Source organism: Mytilus edulis, chromosome 2 (assembly GCF_963676685.1).
Source record: "Mytilus edulis chromosome 2, xbMytEdul2.2, whole genome shotgun sequence".
NCBI classification, from domain to species: domain Eukaryota; kingdom Metazoa; phylum Mollusca; class Bivalvia; order Mytilida; family Mytilidae; genus Mytilus; species Mytilus edulis.
Window position 1 is genome coordinate 78,146,769 of NC_092345.1, and position 27,946 is coordinate 78,174,714.

A 27,946-nucleotide genomic window follows, 5' to 3' on the forward strand; every position below is an offset into this window, starting at 1 on the left:
TTGTTCTTATTAAACATATTTAACGCACTTAAATAAACATGGCGAAGCCTTCTACACTCACAATTGAACCATGGCTTATCAGTAGTTTTACATACAAATTTTCGGCTAGTACGTTGAGCTCGAGAGTCAAATGATTTATTACTGGAAATTCTAAAAAATGGAGCAACAATATCCGTTAACTGAGTAGTAAAAGTTTCAATATAATTGTCAATACCATCTTGTGATTTTTTAGCATCACAAAAAACTATTTGGCTGAGTAACCCACTATTCAAAATTAAGGATTCGTAACACTGTTCTTTTAAGTCATCGTTCCACCGAAAACTGTCAAATGTACTTGAAGATACATTACGGTTTTGTTGTTCATGTGTATACGACAGCGTTTTGCATTGTAGACGTATGTGAAGAGGCGCAAGATCACTGAACGAAGTAAAGTTACTAACTATAAACTGTTCAACAATGTGAAAATAGTCAAACGGTACTATCAGGTAATCAACGACACTCATACCACGCGAACCACAAAAAGTAAAATAGTTTGCCGTTCCATCTTTGTGTCGACCATTCACAATTCGAAGTCCAGTACTTCTACACAAATTTAACAGTTTTGTTCCGTACTCATTAGTACCTTGATCAGGGTTCCTTCGGACAGGTACATTATTGTCACTCATATAGTTAAAAATGTGATTGAAATCGTCAAAAATTGATCCATACAAACTATCATGTTTAATAAAATCATTACCTATTGCAGTTCTAGCATTCATATCACCTAATAAAAATACCTTAGAAGACTCAGTTGAATATTTTTCAACACAATTAATCAGTTCATAAAATATATCACATTCATACATTTTATAATAATTTGAGCTAACTGGTGGTAAATAGACACAACCAACATAATAATCTTGACCACAAATTGTCACATCTTTTGATACTTGTAACCATATAATTGTATCATGGAGAACTTCAACAACTTTAATAAAGTTAGTAAAACAGTTTATAATCATGAGAAAAATACCTCCTCTCTGTTTATATTTACTTTTTAATAAAGGAACGGCTTTACATGAATAACCATCTATAACATTATCATATGCATTATCAATCCAACACTCAGATAAAATAATTACATCATAAGAACAAATATAATTTAAAAAGTTAGGCTCAGACAGTTTGTCATGTAGACCCCCATTAATGTTCCAATACAAAAATGACAACGATGAAATACTTCTCGATGTTTCCAAATCAGATTCAGTATGCATTTCGGCTAATATTTCAAACCGGGACCCATTTTGAGAACTAGAACTAGCTTTCGGACTACTAATCTTGGGAGGAATTCTGGACTTGGTTGCCTTCTTCTTGGTCCCTGAATATCCTGCAGCTGACTGAGCACCTGTTGTTGAATTGTCTGACTTGTGAGTGTTTTTTGTAGACCTACTCGATTTTATATGACTGTTTATGCGTATGGTTTGGTTTATTTGTTCATCTGTATTCATAATTAAATTCCCTTCTATATACAATTTATCCCTTGTAAGAAATGCTGATTTTCCTTCAAGTTTTGCTTTTTTATACATTGGAATCAAAGTTTTACGTTTTTCATGCACAGACTTTGGAAAATGTTCTGAGATTGAAATGTTTGTATCCTTTAGCTTAGGAGAATTTTTTCGCACTTTGTCCCTCTGTTGACGTATCATAAATTTAGCAACAATCGGTCGTGACTTGGTAGTTTGAGTGTTATCAGAATTTGTTTTACCAACACCTTTTTTTCCCATCCTATAAGCAGCAGAAATTTTCACTGGTTCAGAAATAGACAAACTTGTTGAACAAATATTTTTAATAATATCAACACATTCTTCACCTTCCCCCTCCTCAACACCAAAAAACAGTAAATTGTCCCTTAAATTTTCACAACGAAGGGTTTCAAGTTGGTCTGAAATTTCCTTGTTTATGGATCTAAGCTCGACCATTTCAGTAGCAATACTTTCAACATCGGATTTATTTTTCTCAAAACTCTGAGAAATAAATTGCTGACTTCCCTCCATGTCACCCACACGCCGAACGAGACAGTCGACATCAGATTTCATTTGCGACAATTTGGAGTCAATGCTATTCATTTAAGATTTTATATCATCTACCGAGTTCATTTTTGTGCCTAGGTCGTCTACCTTTTTTATAAGTTCGGCCATCCACGGTGGCGGGCTTGAATATGAATATGACGTCGGAGGAGGGGGGAACATGTTTATACCAGGTGATGTAGACTGCTGAAATTGATAATGGTGAGGTTGCTGTGATACCACACTGAATGGGTTAGGGATTTGCGAAGGTAATGTTGCTGAAAAATTACACGACCCAGAACTTGAACTTGTTGTTTGGGACATACTCAAAATGGCGGACGAATCCAACGCACCTTTGGAACTTTTACTTTGCACTCGTTTCCTTTTTGGTGGTGGTTTAGTTGGTCTAGTTTTTTCGTTCCATCTGTACTCAGAATAACAAAACACTAAAAAGTTCATAAGTGATACTCATATTTCCATCACTTGTAAGTCAACATATTAACCCAAAATACTCGGGCAGACCAACAACACGTCCATACAATCCAGGGGACGCAACAAACAGTGACGAGATTACGGATTAAGAAAATACATAACTACATGTTTTGAGGTTAACATGGGTTTTGTTTGGTACTTAACTCTTCCGTTATGATTCAATATAAGGATAAAACAAATCAACAATTGCCTCTCACTACATACTACCTCAAGTTATTTCGACCTACATACTTTGAATATCAGCATTCATTTTATAAGGAGTCTTCCACTGATCATCATTTACATTGATTTATATGAAGATAAATCAAACCATTATTTCTTAATCTTCATAAGAAATGTGGTGGTTTTGAAGGATGTGTTTTACAGTAGTTGGAAAGTCGAGCGTTTAAATAAGTCATGTTTTATGAACTTGAAATTTATAGCGTTACCATGGCCTGAATTAGTATTTTTGATTATACATTTTGTATGGTTTATCTAAAGAGTAACTTGTACTTTTCTATCCCAAATTCATGTATTTGGTTTTGATGTTATATTTTTTATTCTCATTGGATTTTGTCTAATGCTTTGTCCGTTTCTGTGTGTGTTACATTTTAATGTTGTGTCGTTGTTCTCCTCTTATAATTAATGCGTTTTCCTCAGTTTTAGTTTGTTACCCCGATTTCGTTTTTTGTCCATCGATTTAAGAGTTTTCAACAGCGGTATACTACTGTTGCCTTTATTTGTAACCCCAAAAATGAATTTTGTTCTGAAAAATAACATGTATATCGTATATACTAAATCCATTGGAAGTGTACTGATTAGTATTTTGTAGGGGTTTATATATTACTGAAATCGGGTTTGAGCTAGCTTTTAGTAAAAAAAGTGAAATCACAAAAATACTGAAATCCGAGAAAAATTCAAAACGAAAAAAACCCTAATCCGATGGCAAATCAAAAGCTGAAACACATCAAACAAATGGATAACAACTTTCATTTTCCTGACTTTGTTCAGGAACTTTCTTTAGTAGAACATAGTGGATTGAACCTGGTTTAATAGCTAGCTAAACCTGTCTCTTTTATGAAAATCGCATCAAATGCCATTTATATTGACAACGATGCGTGAACAAAACAAACACACATAATAGGTAAAAATGTCAAATATTCAGCAGTCAACATTGTGTTATAATATTGACCACTAAAAAAACAACAATGCTTTAATAAATTTGCCATAGTACAATAACGCAATGAATTGATGTATGTATAAGTACAGAGCCAGCGAAGAAACATAAAAAAGCATAAAGCAAAAAATGAAAGGCAAGCAACAAACAAGTTTTAAAATAGCACAAAAACTGGATGTATAAGCAAAGAGCCAAGCCATATTCATACGAGAATACCACAAACAAAAATGACAGGACGTACAAGTAACTTCAAGATTTCTAAGATTGATACCTTGTGTATTTTGTCTTATTGTTAGTTTATGCGTGTATACTTCATTCTGATTAGTAAAGTCCTTTCCAACTGTTTTCTTTACAGTTTGTTCTAATGTTGTCACTTATGTTGTTGTGTTTCTTCATTTATCGCATGTAAGGTGAGGGTTAAAGGCATCTTAATATTCTGTATTTGACGGTCCCAAGTCAGGAGTTTGTTATTCAGTGTTTGCTATTTGTTCTTGTCTGCAATATTAGTTTTTGTCGTTTTGTATGATAAATATATATAAGATGTTGGTTTTCTCTTTATAATTGTTTGATATTTTTGCATGCCAATCCTTTATAGCTAACAATGTATATAGGTTATGTGAATTGTTGAAGGCTCTTCGGTGACCTTAGTTGTATACATCCACTCTTTTGGTGTCTGGCGGATAGGTGTTTGTTTAGAAATCATACCACCTCTCGTTATCTTTCAACAAGTATAAATGGAGTGTAAAAGTGGTTACATTACAAATATATAAAGAAATCATAAATGGGTCACGTTACTTTTAGAAGAAATTTAAAAGCATTACATTATGCAATACTAGAATTGATTACAGTTGAAAGAACTGACATTTATTTTAACAAAAAATCTTCATTATTTCAAAATAGTTTAGAGCTACATTTTTGAGAATACAATGAAAGAGAATTAGATTATCTATACATGACGGATTCAAATATTTTATTAGAATTTTGCTCGTAATTTTAAATGAATTATTGTTTTGTTATTATTCGACCAGTTCCTCTTTTATTCTTTCGGAGATGTCAACTACAAATTGTACATTTATGTAAAAAGAATAAGATGTGGTATGATAACCAATGAAACACCTAACCACAAGGGACACAACAGATTCTAGCAACTTTTTCACCGTTTGGTTTTCAACAACGAGTAAAACCCATACCGCATATTAAGCCATAATGGAAGGATAGAAGACGTCTTACATTCCAAGTTTTATCAACAAACTGAATCCCCAATAAATAGTAAATCGGACAACTAAGCAAAATTTTTGAAAGGCATTTCCTAGATTTTTCTAAATAAATGAATAATAACATGCCTACAAAAAGGGCATATCTCCTCTTATGTACCGTTGGCTTTATACAGTGTTACTTTATTTTTCTTTTAATGTCCCTATCGTTTAGACAACAAACCTAGTGTGCAAATCTGTTTTACAGCCACAAGTATTACCATATAAAATTGTGTATATCAAGTGTTATCTGTATGTGTTCCTGATGTAAGTGTTGACTGTCATAACATTATGTTTTGAACTTTCCTAATGAGATTTTTTGGCTGCCACAACGGTTGGCTGTAATCCCTCCTAATGTAAAGTCTTGTTGCTACAACTGTAAGATTTAAGTGAAGCTTGTGAGTGTAAATGTTGGCTGCCACAATTGTAAAAATTAATTTGTAAGCGTTCCTGATTCAAGTTTTGGCTACCAAATCTGTTAGTTGTAAACTCTTCTGATGAAAGTTTGTCTCTTAAAACTATTTTTGCTATGCGTTCCTTGTGTTAGTTTTGGCTTCCACAACTATTAGCTGTAACTGTTCATATTAAACAATATGTCGGCTGTAAGTGTTCCTAGTACACGTTTTGTTGACTTAATTTATTAGCCGTAAGCGGTACAGTTTGACTGTCACACTAGTTATATGTAATGATCCTGCTGTAAATGTTGATGTAAATGTTGCTGTAAATGTTGCTGCAAATGTTGCTGTCACACTTGCTATTTGTAATTTTCACGATTTTATTTTTGGCTGTCATATTAGTTATCTCTAAGGTTCTAGATGTAAGGCTTGTCTGTGAGAACTGTTAGGAATGGGCTTTTCTAATGTAAGTATTGTCTGCCACAATTTTAAGCTGTAAGTTTTGTCTTCCATGTATGTTAGCTGTAAGCGTTCCTTGTATTAGTTATATCAGCCAGGACTATTAATTGTAACGTTCCATAGTAATATGTAAATAGTCCCTGGTGTAAGTTCTGTGGTCAAAGCTGTTGGCTGTACGAATTTCCGATGTAACCCTTGCCACAACTGTAGGCAAGATTTCCTTATGTCAGTTGACCAAGAAATAAACTCACCATAGATATAAAAAAGAAGATGTGGTATGATTGCAATAGATACCAGGATTTCTTTTTAATAACGCCAGACGTGCGTTTAGTTTACATAAGACTCATCAGTGACGCTCGAATCCAAAAAAGTTACATAGGCCAAATAAAATACGAAGTTGAAGAGCAAAATTCCTAAAAGTTTTGCCAAATACAGCTAAGGTAATCTATTCCTGAGGTAGAAAAGCCTAAGTATTTCAAAAATTCAAAAAGTTTTGTAATAAGGTATTAAACGCACCGAAAGGGGATATGGACATTGAGATATATTTTCGAAAGTCACAAATAGTGAATAACTTGTAGGGTTTATTGTGATGTTTGGTTCTTGGTTGACTATAGTTTACCCCACATATACTCTAATATAGAGATGTATTCTGTAATTTTTCTCTCATATTTGATATGTTTAATTCCAATGTTTAAATTGATTGTGAAAACGATGACATCTGAAATGTATCACTTGAATTGTATAAAATATAAAATAGTTTATGGTAAGCGAATTTTCTAGTCAGAGTATCATACTGGAAAAGACAAAACTGTTCAGATGCATACAAGTAGCTTAAACACCATCGATAAATCTAATGAATAAAATTTCCTTTTTCTAAAAATAGTTTTTCTCATTCAATTACTTCGACAGTTCTTAAAATGTCAATACTTTTTCATTAGAAACCACTTCAGCTAGCAGAACTTTTCATCTTAATATGTACTAAGCTTGATGACTAAGAATTGAAAAACCTCATTGAATATAGCACTCTGCAATTAATCGTCATGAACTTTAAACACTTCAAGCTACTGGTAATCTTAAGCTTGAAATAGCTTTTGATCAATGACAGATGCCTGTATAATGTCTATTTCAACATCGTGAGACGAGTAAAAATAGTGTTGAGTAGAGCCTAATAAGATGTATTAACACAAAAGTGCAACCAAAAAATAAATACATTATAGCATGTTGATCTTAGAGGGGGAAGGCTAATTTAATATAAAGGCTATCGAGAAATCAGGATTCCTGTGAGAATCTGAAGACTGCAAAGGCACATTTATTACTGTCATCTAGAAGGTTTTGTTTCCATTTCTTCTTTTTAGCTCACATAGCCCAAAGGGCATGTAAGTGTCTTCTTTGAATCCAATATATCAAATAGGAAACAAAGGTAGTCTGCATTATCCATGTGGAAAGGTTGGGGTCAATTATGAAGTAAATATCTTCTATTACCCCGTCCACAGATCAAAATAGTCGCCATTGCACTATTGCAAAAATTACACATTGGTAATATCGACAATAAAAAAAGTACAATCTAGTCAAGACATATCAAATAGCTATCACTCTTTCAGTAAATAATAAAAATGAGATGCCCTTTTGTAAACTATTGTTGATAAATCCCTTTTAAACAAGTGACTACGGTTATCAACTAGAAAAAAAATACCCTCTCATCCTGATTAAGTATTTTTCGCTTTGCATAAGGACTTACATATTTGTATTAAATCAGATGAAAGTTCCCAGAAATCTTCGAGGCTCTATGTTAAAAAAAACCAGTGTGAATACGTTTTCTGGATAATCACTCAATATCAAAATACTAAACATTCATTTAGAGATATATATTATCTTCATTGTGATATTTAAAAAAATGTATTTTGACATTCATTCAAACATTCAATTCCTATTTAATTAAAAATTGCACAATTTTACAGCTGTATTGTTGTTTTGTTATTCATTCATACGAAGTTTTGTTAAGATTCCATCATAAAAAATTTAAAAAAAATGAAAATGAATTGAAATAAATTAAAGATAATTATATAACGTTATCAATTCCCCCTTAAAATAGCGCAGAATGCGACAGTTGTGTGTGTGTTGGCAGAGTTAACAATTTAGAGTTGTATGTATATGAATAAGCTAGATCAAACCGACAAACGTCAGGTTATCAAATAAAACAAGGCAACCAATGATTTCCAATATCCAATTCTTTAGGGCAAATTAAAGAATTATAAAAATGGCAACCACTTACGAAGTATCTGAATTGGATCAGACTAGTTCCGTATTTTAATTATAAACATGATAGCTTCAGTACCATTCGTTATGGTTATTTGAAAACATCTCACCTTCTTTAGAATATGAGACAATAACAAATAATACGACATTATACTAAACATGTTCATTGACATAAAAACAAAACCAATCGAACAAATTGTACATTTACCAACACAGATAAAACAAAAGATAAACTAACTTACATAAAATTCAAATGCAAAAATAATGTAGTACCTAGTCATAGTCAGCATTGCTGTAAACACGAAGGTAAACAGGTTGAGCATTTATCAACTAAAAAATATCTCAATTACATCTAAGTTAACATAAGAATAAAATAATGACGTAAAACATACAATCAGCCAATCAGATCACGTGTTATTGCTTAATCTACCTAGTTTTCCTCTGCTGATTTTCATTTGTCAGAATGTAATTTGTTTAAGTTGCTATAGCATATTCAATGCTTTTTTGTCATCAATTGATATATAGAATCACATTCTAACATATCACAGTGGACAACTTTCCTCTTCACAGACAACAGACAATCTTATCGATCAATAATTAGTATTGCTTATTACAAACTTGAAGAAACAGAAAGTATTTTGGGTAAGAGTTTATACGATATATTTGCTGTTTGGTTAACAAGCACTTATAATATATCGATACTGTCCAGTGTATAACCATTACACTCTGCGCCTATAAATAGTTTTATTGATAATATGAATGATATAGTATTGGCTTTATACATTGTATCCTTAATGTCGGCTTCAACGATGTCACCGTGACGTCATATGTCTAAAATTTCTTTTTTTGTAATAAGAAATTGGCCTTATCTAAATACATGTAGATACGTCTGTAACTGCTAGTTGTCCTTTGTTCAATTATAAACCATTGTCGTTTTGCTTAGTTTCTTTTGTAACCGATTCTGACATCGAACTCGGACTTCTTTTGAACTGTGAATTACTGTGCGTATTGTTTTGTGTTTGTTTATTCCACCTTTGCTTGAGGGATAGAGGCGGGTTGAGATCTCACAAAACATGATTAGTGAGAGTAGTTGTATAACGGGTCCTTGTTTTTTTGGTTATCAATATATAGGCGTAAAATACTTTGGCGGTTTAAAAGGTGGGGTTCCGTTATTTTATATAAAGAAAATTTGTGGGTGTCATTTCTTTGAAAGTGCTCACAGTAACTACGACAGTACTTTTGCAGTGTATTGTCACATAATAATGTATGATTATAATATCAAGTTTGATTTCAGTCCATTTAAATGTAATGCACAAATGTGTATGTACTTTGAATATTGTTGTTATAATATGTTGTTATAATATGTTTTATCATATGTTTGGTAGTAAATACAGTAGTTTTGCATATTTGATAAATAGGCTGCTGTTTAATCCATATCACGCAACTTTGATGCGCACCCTTTATCGCATACCCTTTATCACACCCCTACTTTTTTAAGTCAGTTTTGGTTTTTTTTGCCTAAGAAAAATTTTCCTCAAAATAGGTCAATTTTTTTAATGACGTCATTGTTAAGTATGTGACGTCACGAACGTCAAGTTTTCATATTGTATGTGACATCACGATCGTCTTTCATATTTTTTGGCACACTAAATGTCACTATAAAAAATACAAAGCACATAAATAAATACAATAATAAACAAAATACTTTTAAAACAACAGCACGCAAATTGTAAGGTAACCCAGGTGCTTCGGATAAGTAATGGAGCAGTTCTTTTAAGGCCTTTGAAACAAGACAAAAGTAGAACTGAAGGTAATCCAGTGCTATGGATCAGAAAACAGTTCATATAATATAATACTCTTCTGTTGAAATATATGATAAAGCGTATAATACATGGCAAAACCCGTATCACATGCCGTATCACCCTCGACCAATATCATCCCTCGGGCCTAAAGGCCCTTGGGCTGATATTGATGTCTCGGGATGATACGACATATGATACGGATTTTGCCATGTATTATTCTCTATATTAAACATTGCTTGCTAGAAAAGAAAGAAGATACTACGAGCAACTAAACCTAAAACCATTTTTGCGCCTGTCCCATCATAGTCATGAGCCTCTGTCCTTTGTTAGTCTTGTATGATTTTTAATTTTAGTTCATTTATATATTTCGGAATTAAGTATGACGTCCAATATCACTGAACGAGTACAAATTTTTGTTTAGTGCCAGCTGAAACACGCTTCAACACTAGGGGAAAGGGTCTTTTATCCAAACGCTGAGATTTCACTTACGGTGAGAAAGTCGAGAGGATAAAGGCGCTCGAAATTGATTCTAGCGTAAGCGTAGGCAAGAAAACCGATACACCAAGATTAATATAATTTGTCAAAGATAAAGCATTTCAATTAGTAACTTGTAAAGTTTTGGGTTCGAATGATGAGATATGCAATCCTGAAAAGAAAGTCAGAAGGTATTTGTTGACTTTTAAGAAGGACGATAATAATGAATGAGTAGCGTTAAACGTCAACAAGACAGTAACCCAACGACAATAATAACCAACCACTGTCTATCTATGGGAAATGTTGTCAGCATTAGATAGGTGTCTTCATAATAAATTTAGCTCTCATTGTCTGTAGTCTATATATAAGTAACGAATAAATTTAATAGAAATAAGCATAAAATTTTCCAAATAACTATATTTAGATTTACTTTGATGTTGTCAAAACATTTTATATAACAGAATTCTCAAAGAATACGGTTTTAACCTATCTGTATGAATTATTTGAGAAAAGGTCGTCGTGGAATCGGAATTAAATGTGTATTATGTTACCACTAGGTCGCAATTACTGCTTGTAGTTTGTACATTCCCGAGGGTAAAAATTGTCGACATTTCAGTGATTTATATTGCTACATCTTAATCTTAATTTTCCAGTTTATGAATTATTGAGTTATATTGTGCTTAAATCGGCGGTTTAAGAAAATAGAGAATTCATACCAATTTATTTTAGTATTTATGTTTCCTAAATATAAAATACATACCCTTGAAAGTTATTTTAGTAAAATGTGTCGGGGATGATAATAAGAATCATATTTTATATCAATATGCCAATGTTTATATTATTTAACAATTTAGATTGTTACTGTTTAAAAAAGCATTATTTCATCAACAGGAAAAGTCCTCAGTGTATTTCACGTCGTACTTCTAATTTTCTCCATGACCGTCTTCATTGATTACATTTCTAAAGTAGAGAAACATTTCATAAGCACCATTTAATCACTATGCAGTTTCAAACGTAGAAACTCGACAGTGAAAATTAAGTCTGCAATGAAGAAAATACGTCCGTAATTAAAGTCAATTGGCTTTCAATATATTTGAGTAATTGGAATTAAAAGCTGACGGATTTAATCTGTTGGTAGTATGTCCTATGTCTATCCAATTCTGTTTCCCTTTAAAGTTCCTTTGACTGTATTTAAGCATTTCGTCTGGTCTCTCTTTTATAAATTGTCTTTGACCCTGTCTATTTTTTTAATTTTTTTTGTCCGTGGTCTTGTTACCCATCCCTCCTTGTTCGTGACTGATTGAGCATTTGTATTTTCTAATCGTTCGCAATTTCACAATTGCTTTGAAATTGTTTCGACTCTTTGATACATTGGTGTTGTTATATTTATTAGGTTTACAAGCCAAAGGTGCCCAAGAGTAATTACATGTAGAATATTTAATTCAAACTGTGAAATGTTGAATTTATATTGATATTATGGCACAAGCTACAGTACTGTTTATTTTAACTAGTAAGTTTATTTTTTTTCTTGCAAATTAAAACATATACTGTTTTCTATTCCTCAAGTTCCTGTGATACACTGGGATATAATTTTTCTGTGTTCAGCTGCTTTTACTTCCAGTGACAATAGTTGGATATGATGTATTTGTATTTGGTCGTTCACTTTCCATAACAAATGTGGGATAGGATGTGGCTGTATTCTGTAGTTTCATCTTGCTTTGACACAGCTTGAATAGGATGTATTTGTATTCTGTTGTTTTCACTTCCTGTGACAAAGTTTGGATAGGATGAATCTGTATTCTGTTATTTAGCCCTTTCTTTGACATGGTTTATATAGGATACTTTGTATCCGATCGTTTTTACCTTCTGTGACACATATTTGACAAGATGTAGCTGTAATCTGTCGTTTTCAATTTCAGTGACATAGTTTGGATAGGATATATCTGTATTCTGTCATTTACCCTTTCTGTCGGATATAGTTTGGATGGGATGCATTTGTATTCGGTCGTTTTCACTTTTTGTCACACAGCTTGAATAAGATGTTTAAAGTAAAATCACAAAAATACTGAACTCTGAGAAAAATTCATAAAGGAAAGTTCCTAATCAAATGGCAAAAACAAAATCTCAAACACATCAAACGAATTGATAACAACTGTCATTTTACCAAATTGGTACATGCATTTGCTTATATAGAAAATGGTGGATTGACCCTGGTTTTATAGCTAGATACAGTTATCACTTATATGACAGTCACATCAAATTCCATTATATTGACAACGATGTGTGAAAAAAACAAACAGAGACAATAGTTAAAAATGTCAAAAATAGGGGTACAGCAGTCAACATTGTGTTATCGTCCTAACCACTATAAAATCTAACAAATGTAAGATAGAAGCACAAAAAGGCATACATCAAATTTAAAAACCTCATTTTTCTTTTTTATTAGACGATTTTATATATATATGTAAAATCCAGGCATGGGCACGATTACTGACAAATCTAATCGATTAATAATCGATTACATGAAGGATTTTTGTGCAATCGACTTATAATCGATTACCCAAAGTTTTGTATGTAATCGATTACATTATCAAAAGTAATTACTTTCCTTTTCGATTACTGTCAATAACATGTTTAAAGATTTCCCCAAAAAATTAAGAAAGTCAAGCACAAATATGTTGCTCAATGTTTTTTTTATGTTTGTATAGTGGATATTTAGAACTTTATCAAAAACAGCATTTTAGCGTTGTTTCCAAATTAAAAGTTAACAGTTTTTTTCTAGATGAAATCTCTTCTGAGGATCAGAAATATTAAACAAATCTTGAGATTTTGACTTTTAACATGACTGAGAGATGACATTGCATTGCATCAACCACTTATTTATATTAAAGTTTTTTTCAACAATTTTGCTTTCGTACCGACTTTAGTTAGCTTGTTTTGTTTTTAATTATTTAAAACAGGTTTTTTAGGATAGTTATTTACAATGTTGAAAGATTTCTCTGAAAAAAAAATAAAAAAAGTAAAACCACTAATTAGTTCAGCTAATTCTAAAGATAAAAATTTATAATTATAATGACATGCAAGAATTTATCCTTTTGTTTGGATAACTACCCTAATTACAAGTTATTTTAAAAACTGTCAATAGAGTACAATTTGTAACCTGGGGCAAATTAATTTAAATCTCCTTCTTAATAAAACATACAGTAAATGAAATAAAAACAAAGTATGTATTTAATTGATTAGAAGACTTGATTATCTGATTAGTAAAGACAAGAAGTTTGTTAAGAATATTTATTCTCTAATCAAATTATAAACAATATATAGTTATAGTGTCAAAAGGATTTATGTATCTATTTTTGAAAAGATTTTTTTATATATAGCCATTGGTTTATTGTTAAAAGGATTTCGTGTATTTTCTAAATTTTTATATACATGTATATCATAACAATATAAGAAATCAACTGTTTATCTATGCTAAGCTTAAATTCTTATTCTTATGGAAAATTATGATTTAGGAAATATTAATACAGTTAATAAAATTAACGGTACCAATTTTCGTGCACCAGATGCGCATTTCGACAATACATGTCTCTTCAGTGATGCTCATGGCCAAAATATTTGAAATGCAAAGCTTATATAAAAGATGAAGAGCTATAATCCAAAAGGTCCAAAAAGTATAGCCAAATCCGTGAAAGGAATCAGATGAGGGAGATACATTCCATAATTTATAATAATTTCTATCATTTTAATTTTTGTAACAGCAAAATTTTAATAACACAAAAAAATCCGTAATTTCTAATCCTTTAATGAAGTAAAGAACTCTTGTTGGAAATTATGCTTTAAGGAATTTTATTACAAATAAGTTTACTTCTTTAATGTAGTACAGAACTAAACTTAAGACACAATTCTTAATTTGAATATTTTCTTATTTCAAATCTAGTTCTTATATTTCAATATAAAAGGTCTTAAGTTGAATTATTGACAAGCACATAAAAAAAATTGTTTAAAAAGCTGGATATAAAGTTAATTTTGGTTGCGGATCTGGTTGATCATAATCATATATATATATAATGCAGCTTGAGACAATAGATAGAAATATGGCAGTTTATAAACTCTTAAGTCATATCAATACATTTGTACATTCTATCTTATCTGTACTATGAAGTGATGAATACATACATATTTTCATTTAACATAGGAGGTTATATTTCATCAAACTATTTTACTAAAGTAATCCAAATTTTATCGAAAAGTAATCATGATTACATCATGATTTTTGCTGTAACCGATTAAATTACGATTACATGTAATCGAAAATGTCTTCGATTACAGATAACAGTCGATTACTGGAAAAAAAGTAATCAATTACAATCAATTACGATTACAGATTACGATTACCCCATCCCTGGTAAAATCCACCCCTAAAGGATTGAAGGATTTTAAATACTGGGACCGAAAAAATACCTAGACAGACACATGGTTAAATTGACATTTACTTTGACGTAGTATCGCGCTTTCCACGTCACACAGGTAGAAATAAAATACTTTTGTCGTTCAATGTATGACGGGTACAGAGTCACGTAAAATCTGTATTTTGTCGTTTATTCTTTCTTTGACATTGTTTCGACAGGATGTTTATATTCTGTCGTTTTTACTTTGTGTCATAGCTTAGACAAGATGTATCTGTATTCTGTTGTTTACCCTTTCTGTATCAAAAGTTGGATCTGATGTATCTGTATTCTGTCGTTTTCAATTTTTGTAACACACCTATAGATTCAATGTATCTGTAATTCATAATTATGACTTCCTGTGACATGTGCTTATCATATTTTGGATAGGATGCTTTTGTATTCTGTCATTTGTACCTCCTGTGACACAGCTTGAATAGGATGTATCTGTGTTGTGTCGTTTTCATTTCCTGTGACATAGTTTGGATAGAATATATCTTTATTTGTTTATGTATATTTATAGATGGCATACGGGACTTTTGAAAAATTTAGCAAGTTAAATATGTCTTATTTATCATTAAAAGCCATATATATACACATATAAAATAAATGAATAGATAGTGAACGATCAATCGTACAGGGCGATGGATCATGTAATATGATTCTGTACACTACAACATATAATATATAACAAGTCAAAAAGGGTACAACATCACCATTAAATAACTATAAAATGAACAAATATTAGATATTTCGGATAACAGATATCCTTCTTCAATAATAGCACGATGTCAAATGAATCATGTAAATATATTCAAGCTGAGAAACTTTTTCTAAATCTTGAAATTTATACAATTTAAGCGAACACCACAGACGCTGATACAATTTTTAAATTTCCAAACACGGCGCAAAGATTACAAAGATATGCCAAATGAAAATAGTTATTTTCGATGTGAACTGGCACAACTCTAAATTTCGAAAGGTTGAGACAGTTTAGATGTTATAACTGCATTGAGGGCAGTCCTCAAACAAAAAAATCAAAAAATGTCCTAACCGATCCAAGTTATATATATATATATATGTCTTTTGGTACGAGTGCTTCGTTTTTTCTGCTGTCTCGTTAAAGTTAACCCATATTTTTTTTTATTCTCATGTCGTCTGCAGAGAATTGTTTATATCTTATTATCACTCGCATTTGTATATAAATTAACCCTTAAGAAGACAAATATAATTTCATCATTCTGTTAGTTATTCTGGATTGCTTTTATTTTGTTTATCGATTTCGCCCACATTTATTTCTACATTCAGACCTTTTTTATTGTAAAACCAAGGCATTACTTGAGTCAATTGATACAAGACAGCGAGTCTCAATAAAAGTTATATAAATCGTATATAAACCTGTCAAAACAGTTTGTTTAAAGTCTAAGTCACTCCTAAATGTGTGTCTATAAGACCGAACGCGACGAATCTTCATTATGATATATACCCATTAGTTTTTACAATGAGGTGTTTTTGTATTCAGTAAACATAACTTCAGCTTTGACAAAAATGTAACTTCATAGTACGATTATAGTAGTTTTATAAATTATAAACAATTGATTTGATTCAATCAACACAATATCTCAGTTTCAAAATTTCATTTATGAAATCTCTCGTACTAAACCTTGGTAAATATATAATGCATGCGTCACGAAAATTCTTCAAACCAACAGTTCTCAATAAAGTGTCCTGCATTAAATACTCTTCATAAACAAGGATCCAGTTTAAATCTACAGGTTTCTATAAGAAGACATCGGTTTTGTCATCCAGTAATCAATGACCCTTGTTATTTTAAATAAATTTGTGAAATATTTAATGAATCAGATTACATTTCAATGCGTAGAATTGTCGATTCCAATGCTTTTTGTAAGATTTGTGTGACAGGTTTGACGATACTGATTTGATAATCTCATATATATATATACATTTCTCAGTCATTGTGTTCTCCGATATACATTTCACTGTTATAATGTTCTCCGATATACATACCTCAGTCATAATAATCTCATATATATATTTTTCAGCAATTATGTTCTCCGATATGCATACCTCAGAAATAATGCTCTCCGATATACATTCCTCAGTTATAATGTTCTCCGATTTGCATTCCTCAGTAATAATAATCTCCGATATACATTCCAATGTTATAATAATCTCCGACATACATTCCACTGTCATAATGTTCTCCAATATACATTGCACTGTCATAATGTTCTCCGATATACATACCCCAGTCATAATAATCTCCGATATACATTCCTCGGTAATTATGTTCTCCGATGTACATTTTTAGTAATAATGTTCTCCGATATACATACCTCAGTAATAATGTTCTACGATATACATACCTCAGTTATAATGTTCTACGGTGTACATTCCTTAGTTATTATGTTCTCCGGTATACATTCCACTGTTATAATGTTCTACGATATACATACCGGAGTTATAATGTATTCCGATATACATAATAATGTTTTCCGATATACATTATTCAGTAATAATGTTCTCCGATATGCATACCTCAGTTATAATGTTCAAAGATATGTATTTCTTAGTAATAAAGTTTTCCGAAATAATTACCTCAGTAAAAATGTTCTCCGATACCAATAAAGATATGTTATTTACATAAGTCAATTAGTATACCCGACATGTTAAGATAGGTGAAAGTATCTATGTAGTGAACTCTGTAACAGTGTTACTTTAATACATACAGCGCTGAGAATATATATTCAGAGTCGCAATTGCGATAGGTTACTTTTATTCTCCGATACGTTTACAAACAACACTCTGTGTTTTATTATATTAAACACAAGATAAGCTATATTTATGGTCCAATATGTACGAAGCCAGTTCTCGATTCCAATGATTTTTGTAAGATTTGTGCGACAGGTTTGACGATACTGATTTGATAATCTCATATATATATATATATATATTTCTCAGTTATTGTGTTCTCCGATATACATTCCACTGTTATAATGTTCTCCGATATACTTACCTCAGTCATAATAATCTCATATATATATTTCTCAGCAATTATGTTCTCCGATATGCATACCTCAGAAATAATGCTCTCCGATATACATTCCTCAGTTATAATGTTCTCCGATTTGCATTCCTCAGTAATAATAATCTCCGATATACATTCCAATGTTATAATAATCTCCGACATACATTCCACTGTCATAATGTTCTCTAATATACATTGCACTGTCATAATGTTCTCCGATATACATACCCCAGTCATAATAATCTCCGATATACATTCCTCGGTAATTATGTTCTCCGATGTACATTTTTAGTAATAATGTTCTCCGATATACATACCTCAGTAATAATGTTCTACGATATACATACCTCAGTTATAATGTTCTACGGTGTACATTCCTTAGTTATTATGTTCTCCGGTATACATTCCACTGTTATAATGTTCTACGATATACATACCGCAGTTATAATGTATTCCGATATACATAATAATGTTTTCCGATATACATTATTCAGTAATAATGTTCTCCGATATGCATACCTCAGTTATAATGTTCAAAGATATGTATTTCTTAGTAATAAAGTTTTCCGAAATAATTACCTCAGTAAAAATGTTCTCCGATACCAATAAAGATATGTTATTTACATAAGTCAATTAGTATACCCGACATGTTAAGATAGGTGAAAGTATCTATGTAGTGAACTCTGTAACAGTGTTACTTTAATACATACAGCACTGAGAATATATATTCAGAGTCTCAATTGCGATAGGTTACTTTTATTCTCCGATACGTTTACAAACAACACTCTGTGTTTTATTATATTAAACACAAGATAAGCTATATTTTTAGTCCAATATGTACGAAGCCAGTTCTATAATGAAAACAGGATATAGACAACGAACTCAGAACTAAAGGGTCATAACCAACCATGTGTTTCAGTAATAAAGGATCCCGTACCGATTATGTGTGTTTACCTTTCTTGTTGTAATTAAAAAAAAAAATAGATAATGTTATATATTTAATTAAATAGGTACTAGCTACGAGGTATGCAAAAAAATAGAATATGATTTAGTTCGGTTCAATCATTAATATAAGTGAAATGAGGAAAATTTAATAATAATTCGTTTTAGCAGCCAACTCGGCTCAATTTTGTCAAAATAAGCAAAGAAATATTGCTGATCAATTATTTAATTGCAAGTGAATAATTCGACTTAATTGAATCCGTATTTATATGACCTTAGATTTAACCGAATAGCTAAAGGTTGGTTACACATGTATAAATCGTGGTCAGATATTTTAAGGAACAGAATGCCAACGTTGAAAGTGAAATAAAAGTTAACTGATTCGATCCACAAAACATCTTATACAGGTAAAAACGACAAATAACTTTTTTTTATTTAGTCTATAACATTAAATCGAACAGACTTAGAAAAAGTGAATTGCACGAGGTCATTAAGTATTTATATCTTTGTTTATGTTTATATGGAGATATATAACCATCGGCAGTCTCAGGTGGTCATCTCGAAAGTTAATTAGATGACGCCTAGACTAAATTACACTCACAATTCTTATTTATGTTATCGAGTACATGCAGTGCTAACTGTTTCTTTCAGACTTTTTGTAACTTGAGTATACGTTTCAGTATGTCATAATTAAATATGAGAATTTGAGTCAAATAGGTGAACAAGAATGTGACAGTTAGTGCCCCTTTAAACATGTTACTACTTTTCCCTGATAGTTATCAAAGGTACTAGTATTTTAATCTAATACACCAGAGGCGCGTTTCGTTTAAATAAGACTCATCAGTGACGCTCAAATAAAAATAGTTATGAAGCCAAACAGGTACAAAGTTAAAAAGCATTGTAGATTCAAAATTCCAAATAGTTGTGTCAAATACGGCTAAGGTAATATATGCATGGGATAAGTAAATCCTTAGTTTTCGAAAAAAAATCATAGTTTTGTGTACAAGAAATTTATAAAAATTATCATATAATTGATTTTCATGTCAACACCGCAACACCGAGGTGTTGACTTTTAGGCTTGACTTTACTATATGATTTGTCTAAGCAAAACGCTGTCGAGGCTGCAACCCCCCAAAAAACTAGTATCATAACTTCTTTTCATTAGTGTTATCCATGTTTTCGCGGTGGTTATTTTCCAAATTTAAAGTTGTGACAACCTTATGTAATACAGTACTTTTGCATTCAAACCGATCTCCTTTGTTGTTTTTTTTTCTTTTTTCTTGTTGTTATGTTTCAGTTGTTTTGTTTTAAAGTTTTGAAATGTTTCTATCATTTTGTATAAACAATCATAGTAAATATGTTTTAATCATTTTTTTGTTTCAAAGATTCAACGCTTTATTTCGCAGTTTGGAATAAAGAAAGAAATTATATCATAATTGTTCAATTGTTAACAACAATATAAACAAAAGAAATATTCATTTGACCATTGCAGACGACTCAAATTTTTCCATTGTTGTTTAGCAAAAGACAAAAACAATTCATGGACTTACCTCTGAAAATAAATCTAGTTTTGTTGGGAGGCACTACTTCTATAATCTTTAATTTGTTCGGTCGCCTCGGACATGCGACAGAGCCAAACGAAGAAGTATTAGATATATCAACGAATTCATAGCTTTTGTTAGTTTTTAGTAACTTGTCAACGCAACTAAAATCTCTTCCTGGTCTATTGTTAAGATTATATGATAAAACACAATTGGTAAATCCTATCCATAATGTAAGTATGTAGAACATTATATATTAGTTTATTCCAATGTTGTAAGTTTACCAACACAATAAAGTCAATACTCAGTATTGTTTTTATTTGAAACACTTTTTAATCATCAGATAGTAACACTTGTTGAATCTTCAGAATACAAAACATCTAAAGTATCGTAGTGATTAAATGAAGGAACTATTGTCTGTTTATCACTGCTGCCGATTATAGATATAAAGATTTTTATGATTTGCGAAACCATCAGGAGCAGTACTACAAATAAAACGATAACAGACAAATTTAGATTGGTGTTCATCTCTCAGGGGTATTTAACGCAGTAACGGAAATATCGATCCTGTCTCAATTTCATAAAATATTATCAATTTATATATCTTATGATGTTATTTGGAATAATCAAGAGCATAATAGAATGTCCCCTGCTTTCCTCTTTATTTGATTGAGATACTTTGGTGAATGAACTCACTGCAGGATATTCATCTTATCCGTGAAATTACATAACGCATTTACAACAAGTTGTTTTAATGACACATTTAAAACTCTTAAATTCAATGTTATTTCCTTGAAAACGGATTGTTTTTAAAGATAAGTTGAATCGTGGAAGTATTATATTGATAATATGCTTTACTTTAATGTACAGCAGATCTATTTATCAGACAGTTATTCAACTTCTTTCAAAGAGAAACAAAAATTGTCCAAAAAGTGCTTTTCTTCAAGCAATTTATACAATTAAGAGCTCCCCCAGTTTATGGTGGGGTTCATGTTGTTTGTCTTTCGTTTCCTATTTTGTGTTTTTTGTACTATTGTTTGTCTGTGTTTTTTGTACTATTGTTTGTCTGTGTTTTTTGTACTATTGTTTGTCTGTGTTTTTTGTACTATTGTTTGTCTGTGTTTTTGTACTATTGTTTGTCTGTGTTTTTTGTACTATTGTTTGTCTGTGTTTTTTGTACTATTGTTTGTCTGTGTTTTTTGTACTATTGTTTGTCTGTGTTTTTCTTTATTAAACATGGCGTTGTCAATTTGATTTCGATCTATGAGTTTTAATGTACCTCTGGTATCTTTCGCCCCTCTGTTATACAACTTTATATTTGTATCCCCAAATTGAACAAGGAGTGTTGTTTTCATTATAAACCTCGGAACTTAAAGTATTATTGATTGATTCTTTTTCTTGGATACCAAGTTTTGTGGGGAAAAAAGAATGGTTTCACTGATGTTACTTTCAAATCGGAAGGAATCTATGATTTTGTTAAAACACTGAAATTCATGGTTCGCCTTCACAACGCAATTCCCGAACATGAGCATCTCACGAACAAAAAGAATTCCGTAGTAGGAAACTGTAGTAATATGTTTCAGGAATTTGTCAAGTGATGAATCTGAAAACGCATCACACGGTATAGCAGACTTATATAAACCCTGAAACCAAATTGCAGAAATCCTCGTATTGTAGTTCCTGAGAAAAATATGACGAAAAATATTTATGGGACAGACGGACTGATGGACTGACGGACTGATGGATGGATGGATGGACGGACAGACAGAGGTAAAACAGTATACCCGCCTTTTTTTTCAAAACGGGGGTATAATTATGTGACGTACATTTTGTATTTGTAAATTCGAGCTGATTTTAATGCTTGGCTTAGTGGAAATAAATCTGCTGCAAGAAGTTTTATACGAACAATCAATGTAGTTTTGGTTCTTTCTATTTTGACAATTTATGTATCACAGATGATATTTCGACACTAGAATGTTAAGACTTTATTATCTAAACTGACAAATCTTATAAAGAAACGGTTACACAATTTTTATTTTAGGGTATAACTAATAGCTCTTTATGTATCCTATAATAGCATTTAGAGCAAGATGAGTAGGGAGCCCCGTTTGTTTTCTGTTAAAAACGAAGTAGAAAATAACATGTTTGACGTAAATATTTGATCTCAAATCATAAATTGCCAGTATGTTTAATATTGCACCTTTAATCTGAACTTCTTTGCCGACAGCTATACAAATATAAAACAATGATGTTTGTCAAACTGTGAAGATAAATCAGAAAACATAGGAAATGGCTGAGGCATTGTTTTAGGTAATTATCTAAACTCTATTGATTTTGAAGCAATTAGTAGGATAGAGTATGAAAACAACGAAGATAATTACGTTTGAAATATTGGCAATTTCATAGAATTTTCAGCCGAATGACAAGCTGTTCCTAATTTAAATGTGCTCATTCCCACTCCATTCATTGTCAAGTTAAATAATAGAATAGAAAATGGAAATTAAGAACGTGTCAAAAAGACAACAACCTGAACAAAACGCGGAAAACAGAATATAACTACGAATGGGTTTTTAACGCAGCGAGAAAATCCTGCATCTGGAAGCGGGCTTCAGCTGGTCCCTAAACGATAAGGCATACCAATTCAGGAAAATGAATTCCACATCAAACGAACATGTATATAGAAGGTATAAGGTCTTCACAACAACTGTGGTAGATTAGATGATGATGGTGTTGGAATGATGCTTAACGTCAAGTAATATTGCCCACCAACTTTGGTAGATTAGTTGATGATGGTGATAGACTGATGCTTAATGTCAAGTTACAATGTCTACCAACTTTGGTAGATTATATGATGATGATGATAGACTGATGTTTAATGTCAAGTTACATTGGCCACCATCTTTGGTAGATTAGTTAATGATGGTGATAGACTGATGCTTAATGTCAAGTTACATTGTCTACCAACTTTGGTAGATTATATGATGATGGTGATAGACTGATGCTTAACATCAAGTTACATTGTCTATCAACTTTGGTAGATTATATGATGATGGTGATAGACTGATGTTTAACGTCAAGATACATTGGCAACAATCTTTGGTAGATTATATGATGATGGTGATAGACTGATGCTTAACGTCAAGTTACATTGGCAACCATCTTTGGTAGATAATATGATGATGGTGATAGACTGATGTTTAACGTCAAGTTAAATTGGAAACCATCTTTGGTAGATTATATAATAATGGTGATAGACTTATGCCTTATGTCAAGTTACATTGACCACCATTTCTGGTAGATTAGATGACGATGGACTGATTCTTAACGTCAAGTTACATTAACTACCAACTTTGGTAGATCAGATGATGATGAACTGATTCTTAACATCAAGTTACTTTGTCCACCAACTGTGGTAGATTAGATGATGATGGTAATAGACTGATAATTATGGTCAAGTTACATTGACCACCAATTTTGGTAGATTATATGATGATCGTGATGGCCTGATTCTTAACGTCAAGGCACATTGTCCACCAACTTTGGTAAATAATGATGATGATGATGATGATGATGATGATGATGATGATGATGATGATGATGATGATGATGATGATGATGATGATGATGATGATGATGATGATGATGATGATGATGATGATGATGATGATGATGATGATGATGATGATGATGATGATGATGATGATGATGATGATGATGATGATGATGATGATGATGATGATGATGATGATGATGATGATGATGATGATGATGATGATGATGATGATGATGATGATGATGATGATGATGATGATGATGATGATGATGATGATGATGATGATGATGATGATGATGATGATGATGATGGACTGATGATTAATGTCAAGTTACATTAACCTCCAACTTTGGTAGATTGGATGATGATGGTGATGGACTGATGCTTAATGACAAGTAACATTGACCACCATCTTTTGTAGATTAGATGGGGATGGACAGATGGTTAACGTCAAGTAACATTGACCACCAACTTTGGTAGATTGGATGATGATGGTGATGGACTGATGCTTAATAACAAGTAACATTGACCACCAACTTTGGTAGATTGGATAAAGATGGTGATGGACAGATGATAAACGTCAAGTTACATTGGCCACCAACTTTGGTAGATTGGATAAAGATGGTGATGGACTGATGCTTAATGACAAGTAACATTGACCACCAACTTTGGTAGATTGGATAAAGATGGTGATGGACTGATGCTTAATGACAAGTTACATTGACCACCAACTTTGGTAGATTGGATGATGATGGTGATGGACAGATGATTAACGTCAAGTAACATTGACCACCAACTTTGGTAGATTAGATGGGGATGGTGATGGACTGATGATTAACGACAAGTAACATTGACCACCATCTTTGGTAGATTAGATGGAGATGGTGATGGACAGATGATTAACGTCAAGTTACATTGGCCACCAACTTTGGTAGATTGGATAAAGATGGTGATGGACTGATGCTTAATGACAAGTAACATTGACCACCAACTTTGGTAGATTAGATGGGGATGGTGATGGACTGATGATTAACGACAAGTAACATTGACCACCATCTTTTGTAGATTATATGGGGATGGTAATGGACTGATGCTTAATGACAAGTAACATTGACCACCAACTTTGGTAGATTGGATGATGATGGTGATGGACAGATGGTTAACGTCAAGTAACATTGACCACCATCTTTGGTAGATTAGATGATGATTGTGATGGACTGATGCTTAATGACAAGTAACATTGACCACCATCTTTGGTAGATTAGATGAAAATGGACAGATGATTAACGTCAAGTTACATTGACCACCAACTTTGGTAGATTGGATGATGATGGTGATGGACTGATGCTTAATGACAAGTAACATTGACCACCAACTTTGGTAGATTAGATGGGGATGGTGATGGACTGATGATTAACGACAAGTAACATTGACCACCAACTTTGGTAGATTGGATGATGATGGTGATGGACAGATGGTTAACGTCAAGTAACATTGACCACCATCTTTGGTAGATTAGATGATGATTGTGATGGACTGATGCTTAATGACAAGTAACATTGACCACCATCTTTGGTAGATTAGATGAAAATGGACTGATGCTTAACGTCAAGTTACATTGACCACCATCTTTGGTAGATTGGATGATGATTGTGATGGACTGATGCTTAATGTCAAGTTACATTGACCACCATCTTTGGTAGATTAGATGAAAATGGACAGATGATTAACGTCAAGTTACATTGACCACCAACTTTGGTAGATTGGATGATGATGGTGATGGACTGATGCTTAATGTCAAGTTACATTGACCACCAACTTTGGTAGATTGGATAAAGATGGTGATGGACAGATGATTAACGTCAACTTACATTGACCACCAACTTTGATAGATTGGATGATGATGGTGATGGACTGATGGTTAACGTCAAGTAACATTGACCACCATCTTTGGTAGATTAGATGAAAATGGACTGATGCTTAACGCCAAGTAACATTGACCACCAACTTTGGTATATTAGATGGGGATGGTAATGGACTGATGCTTAATGACTTTTGTAGATTAGATGAAAATGGACTGATGCTTAACGCCAAGTAACATTGACCACCAACTTTGGTATATTAGATGGGGATGGTAATGGACTGATGCTTAATGACTTTTGTAGATTAGATGAAAATGGACTGATGCTTAACGCCAAGTAACATTGACCACCAACTTTGGTATATAAGATGGGGATAGTAATGGACTGATGCTTAATGACTTTTGTAGATTAGATGAAAATGGACTGATGCTTAACGTCAAGTAACATTGACCACCAACTTTGGTAGATTGGATGATGATGGTGATGGACTGATGGTTAACGTCAAGTTACATTGACCACCATCTTTGGTAGATTAGATGGGGATGGTAATGGACTGATGCTTAATGACAAGTAACATTGACCACCATCTTTTGTAGATTAGATGAAAATGGACTGATGCTTAACGTCAAGTAACATTGACCACCATCTTTTGTAGATTACATGAAAATGGACTGATGCTTAACGTCAAGTAACATTGACCACCATCTTTGGTAGATTAGATGAAAATGGACTGATGGTTAACGTCAAGTAATATTGACCACCATCTTTGGTAGATTAGATGAAAATGGACTGATGCTTAACGTCAAGTAACATTGACCACCATCTTTGGTAGATTAGATAAAAATGGACTGATGCTTAACGTCAAGTAACATTGACCACCATCTTTGGTAGATTAGATGTAAATGGACTGATGGTTAACGTCAAGTAACATTGACCACCAACTTTGGTAGATTAGATGGGGATGGACTGATGCTTAACGTCAAGTAACATTGACCACCATCTTTTGTAGATTAGATGAAAATGGACTGATGATTAACGTCAAGTTACATTGACCACCGTCTTTGGTAGATTGGATGATGATGGTGATGGACTGATGCTTAATGACAAGTAACATTGACCACCAACTTTTGTAGATTAGATGATGATGGTGATGGACTGATGCTTAATGACAAGTAACATTGACCACCAACTTTGGTATATTAGATGGGGATGGTAATGGACTGATGCTTAATGACAAGTAACATTGACCACCAACTTTTGTAGATTAGATGAAAATGGACTGATGCTTAACGTCAAGTAACATTGACCACCATCTTTGGTAGATTAGATGAAAATGGACTGATGGTTAACGTCAAGTAACATTGACCACCATCTTTGGTAGATTAGATGAAAATGGACTGATGGTTAACGTCAAGTAACATTGACCACCATCTTTGGTAGATTAGATGAAAATGGACTGATGGTTAATGTCAAGTTACATTGGCAACCAACTTTGATAGATTAGTTGGGGATGGTAATGGACTGATGCTTAATGACAAGTAACATTGACCACCATCTTTTGTAGATTAGATGGTAATGGACTGATGCTTAATGTCAAGTAACATTGATCACCATCTTTGGTAGACTAGATGAAAATGGACTGATGCTTAACGCCAAGTAACATTGACCACCAACTTTGGTATATTAGATGGGGATGGTAATGGACTGATGCTTAACGTCATGTAACATTGACCACCATCTTTTGTAGATTAGATGGGGATGGACTGATGCTTAACGTCAAGTAACATTGCCCACCAACATTGGTAGATTAGATGAAAATGGACTGATGCTTAACGTCAAGTAACATTGCCCACCAACTTTGGTAGATTGGATGAAAATGGACTGATGCTTAACGTCAAGTAACATTGACCACCAACTTTGGTATATTAGATGGGGATGGTAATGGACTGATGCTTAATGACAAGTAATTATGGACCACCATCTTTTGTAGATTAGATGGGGATGGACTGATGCTTAACGTCAAGTAACATTGACCACCATCTTTGGTAGATTAGATGAAAATTGACTGATGCTTAACGCCAAGTAACATTGACCACCAACTTTGGTATATTAGATGGGGATGGTAATGGACTGATGCTTAATGTCAAGTAACATTGACCACCATCTTTGGTAGATTAGATGGGGAGGAAAATGGACTGATGCTTAATGTCAAGTAACAT

The 27,946-nt window shown here is 32.5% G+C and overlaps 1 protein-coding gene across 1 annotated transcript in view; it reads right to left on the reverse strand.

The window, feature by feature from the left end:
• LOC139513046 (ferric-chelate reductase 1-like) overlaps positions 1 to 20,799 on the reverse strand; it is a 51,382-nt gene extending 30,583 nt beyond the window's left edge. Inside the window, exon 1 of the mRNA XM_071301155.1 lies at positions 20,322 to 20,799. Within this exon, the coding sequence (XP_071157256.1) occupies positions 20,322 to 20,562 (241 nt within the window). The 5' untranslated portion in view covers positions 20,563 to 20,799. The remainder of the gene's footprint in view (positions 1 to 20,321) is intronic.
• Between the last annotated feature and the right edge of the window lie 7,147 nt (positions 20,800 to 27,946).